General features: G+C 42.6%; 1 protein-coding gene across 1 annotated transcript in view; it reads left to right on the top strand.

The window, feature by feature from the left end:
• The first annotated feature begins 1,788 nt into the window (after positions 1–1,788).
• The window catches only part of cux1b (cut-like homeobox 1b), a 65,359-nt gene continuing 62,525 nt past the window's right edge, over positions 1,789–4,622 (top strand). The window contains 1 exon segment of the mRNA XM_048266910.1: positions 1,789–1,977. Within this exon segment, the coding sequence (XP_048122867.1) occupies positions 1,915–1,977 (63 nt within the window). The 5' untranslated portion in view covers positions 1,789–1,914.

The following is a 4,622-nucleotide window of genomic DNA, read 5'->3' on the forward strand; positions in this document are numbered from 1 at the left end:
CTACTAAGACATTTACTACACTACTACACTACACTATACTACATTACTACACTACACTACTACACTACTACACTACACACTACACTACACTACACTACTACACTACACCACTACACTACACTACATTACTACACTACTACACTACACTACACTCACTACACTACACTACATTACTACACTACTTCCACATTACTACACTACACTACACTACTTCCACGTTACTACACTACACTACACTACTACACTACATCACTACACTACTACACTACATTACTACACTACTACACTACACTACTTACATTACTACACACTACACTACACTACACTACACTACACTATTACTACACTACACTACACTACACTACACTACTACACATTACTACACTACACACTACATTACACACTACACTACACTACTTCCACACTACACTACACTACACTACACTACACATTACACTACACTACACTACACTACTACACTACACTACACTACATTACTACACTACACTAATCACTACACTACACTACTACACAACACTACACACATTACTACACTACACTACACTACACTACTACACTACATTACTACACTACACTACCACATTACACACTACACTACACTACACTACACCACACTACTACACTACACTTACACTACACTACTACACTACACTTACTACACTACATTACTACACTAACACAACACTACACTACATCCACACTACACTGTACCTGTAGTACACTACACTACACCACATTAATTACACTACACTACACTACACTACTACACTACTACACTACACTACACTACTACACTACACTACACTACTACAACACTACACTACACTACTTCCACATTACTACAACCACACTACACTACACTACTTCCACATTACTACACTACACTACACACTACACTACACTACACTACTACACTACTACACTACACCACTACACATTACTACAACACTACACTACACTACACATTACTACACCACCTGTAGTCTACACTACACATTACTACAACCACCTGTAGTCACTACACTACACTACACTACTTCCACATTACTACATTACTACACTACTACATTACTACATTACTATACTACACTACACTACTTCCACATTACTACATTACTACTTCCACATTACTACAACCACCTGTAGTCGTACACTACACTACACTACACTTCTACATTACTACAACCACCTGTCACATTACTACAACCACCTGTAGTCGTACACTACACAACACTACACTACTTCCACATTACTACAACCACCTGTAGTCTTTACACTACACTACTTGCACATTACTACAACCACCTGTAGTCATACACACTACACTACACTACACTACTTCCACATTACTACAACCACCTGTAGTCGTACACTAAACTACTTGGTCGTCTTTTATCCTTGAAGAACATCGCAGCTTTCCCCAACTCAAAAATGTTAAATATATTTAGAAATATATGTAAATATTCAAAATTGGCCCAACAAATATATTTTTTCCCGTATGTTCATTTCTGTATGTTTTTGTTCTGTATCCCATACACAACAGAAATATATTTGAAATATATTTTTACAATATATTTTTGAAATATATATTGTAAATATTCGAAATAGGCACAACAATATATTTTTGACACTTAATAATATATTTCACTATATTTAAAAAATATATTTCAATGTTTTTTTTCTGTATGGGATAACTTTTCATTACACTTCATTATATTGCATTCAATACAGTACGTCACTGCTCAGCAGCTCCGTTCCGCGCTGCTAGTAGGCGAAGCGCTGTTCGAGTGCTCCGCTCTGCGCAGTGTTTTGTGTTGCTCTTCTCCGCTTCCGTGAGATCCAACCGGCCCCTCTCGCCGTCAGCCTCGCTCCGGCTGAATAGTACGTCTCAAGATGGCGGCCAATGCGGGATCGATGTTTCAATATTGGAAGCGTTTTGATTTACAAGAACTGCAGGTAAGCGTTTTCTCTTACTAACTGTTTTGCTTACTTGAAGTCTCTGGCGAAATACTTGTAGCTCCAGAACTTATTTGGTGTTTATATTGCTGTTTAGTTGTGGTAAAGACCTCTTTTGGAGAGCTGTTCTAGCGTTGATTAAAGTGGCTTTCTCGTTGATCGGAAATTGATCCTCTTTGTTCAATTCCCATCGATTATATGGCACCTTTGCGCAGCCGCGGGGAATTGGGGTATTTCACAGTTTGGGGAACCAAGAACATCGCGACATGTAGCCTACGTGTCAGTTCTAAATATTGCCAACTTTACAGGTTGTGCTGGATGCTGATAATTGTGTTATGGGGAATGTGAGCAAAATGAAGTGCGTTTGTGTATCTACGTTGGTGGCGCTGTAGTGACAGCTCGCCTCTGGCACAGCCAATAAGAGTTTATGGTAGCTAGCTAGATTCAAAACAATGACACATCAGCAAGTAAAAATGCGAATTCGGTCGAACAGCAACGTAGTCAAACACATTTCTTACTAAACAACAGCAAGTTTATTGCAAGATTTTATGACTAGCTGTTTCCATGTAGGTTGATCGCAAGCTGTCCAAGGTTAGCATTGAGTCCAGCTTAACTAAGTACATCCGCGTTGATGCTTTCTCCTAGTTGGAAAGCTAGCCTAGTTATTCTGCATGTCAGTATTTCTGGAGTTGTTATTTTTTCTTTCCTTAAGAATATGAAGTGGTTGTCACCAGTCATCGGTTCATTGTGAGTTTGGGATTCATTGCAACCCATTGTGCAGATGTTTTCGTAACCACTTTGTGTCCAGACGGAAAAGGCAACATTGTAACTGGGATTGTTGATGTAAAATCACCGGTGTGAATCGGCCACGTCGATACTTCTGCCTCTGCTACGGTAGCACCCCGCCGTCCCCTGCATTTACTCCAGTTCAGACCAGTCGCGCTTTATCACTTTAAACGAATTCACAACGACGAGCTGGTGCGTAATGAAACGTTTGAAAGGAATGATGATTCTTGCTCCCAATAAGACTTACTCGTATCGTTTTGCTTTAGCTTGTCAGGGGAAAACTAACTGGGAGTGTAGTGACAGTCCTTTATTGAAAAACGCCACATGGAGTTTTCCGCTGCGTTAGCTGATGTGATGTTTTATTCTGGACTGAATTTCAACATCATGGTGTAAAACATCAAAGCGCTTCGTCCTGGCTGTATGTCATGTTTATCAGTATAATGTCAAGATCGTCCATAATGCTTTTATTGAAAGTGTAGTGATCACTTACCATTTGACCAATCTAATTCATTTATACCACTCAGAGATCACACGGCAACAAATACAGCTCAGGGATGTTAGGAAACACATGATGGGGAGCAGGCCTAGGGTTTAATGACCGCTTGAAAGCCCATCCCTAAGACCAGAGACAGTGGACACTTTAGAGCAGTATCTGACTGAGACAGTGGACACTTTAGAGCAGTATCTGACTGAGATTACAGCACAGCCAGGGCAGTTGTGGCCTACTGCTTAGGGCTCCGGACTTGTAACCCTTGAGCAAGGCACCCAACCCCTCACTGCTCTCCGAGCGCCGCTGTAGCAGGCAGCTCACTGCGTCGGGGTGTGTGCTTCACCTCACTGTGTGTTCACTGTGTGCTGAGTGTTTTTCACTAATTCACGGATTGGGATAAATGCAGAGACCAAATTTCCCTCACGGGATCAAAAAAATATTCTTATACTTATACTTACTTACTTACTTACTTACTTATACACAGTCCCTGATGGTTTGGTGTGTCTGTAAGCCCAGTAGCCCAAACTCCACACCAGCCTGTGTCACGCGGAATCGGGCCTGGCCTCCCCGGTTGTCCATGCCGGTGCCAAGAGCACAATGGACCAGGGCGACCTCGCTGGACAGGGCCCTGAGCATCAACATGGTGAATCAGGCAAAGTGTCCTCTATGGACCGAATGGACCTGAGCATCAACATGGTGAATCAGGCAAAGTGTCCTCTATGGACCGAATCTGAATAGACAGGAATGGCACCAGTTTGGTCTGTTTTTTGGTCTGGTTTTTGATGATAAGCATCTATGGGGGCATCAGAAGGAACAACCAGTAGTGAATTGCTCTGAGAATGCCAGGCCCCACCCCCTTAAGCATTGTTGGTTTGTGGAAGTGTAATGTCGTGCATGCTTCTGAGATCTTGAGGCGTGATGATGAGGCAACTTGGAGATGGAGCTCAGTGACATGACAGCCTTGTCCTCTGCTGGGATGTCTGTCCTGTTTCACTGATGAGTGGCGTGTATGTGTGTGTGTCTGTCTGTCTGTCTGTGCGCGTGTGTGTGCGTGTGTCTGTGTGTGGGCGCGTGTGTGTGTCTGTCTGTGCGTGTGTGTGCGTGTGCGTGTGTCTGTGTGGGCACGTGTGTGTGTGTGCTGATAATATGGGGTATACGCTTATCTTTGATGAGATAACTTGGAGATGGAGGTCTGTGAGATGACCACCGTCCTACGTGTGTGTGTGTGTGTGTGTGTGTGTGTGTATGTGCTTACCCAGCGGGATGTCTTTAAGACTCTCAGGAACTCCAGAAATGTCCAGCCATCCCAGACAGTGTGTATTTGTCTGCACGAGTATCAGTGTGAACTTTATGAGATGGGAGTTCCAGA

The sequence above is a fragment of the Alosa alosa genome, chromosome 16 (assembly GCF_017589495.1).
Source record: "Alosa alosa isolate M-15738 ecotype Scorff River chromosome 16, AALO_Geno_1.1, whole genome shotgun sequence".
NCBI classification, from domain to species: domain Eukaryota; kingdom Metazoa; phylum Chordata; class Actinopteri; order Clupeiformes; family Clupeidae; genus Alosa; species Alosa alosa.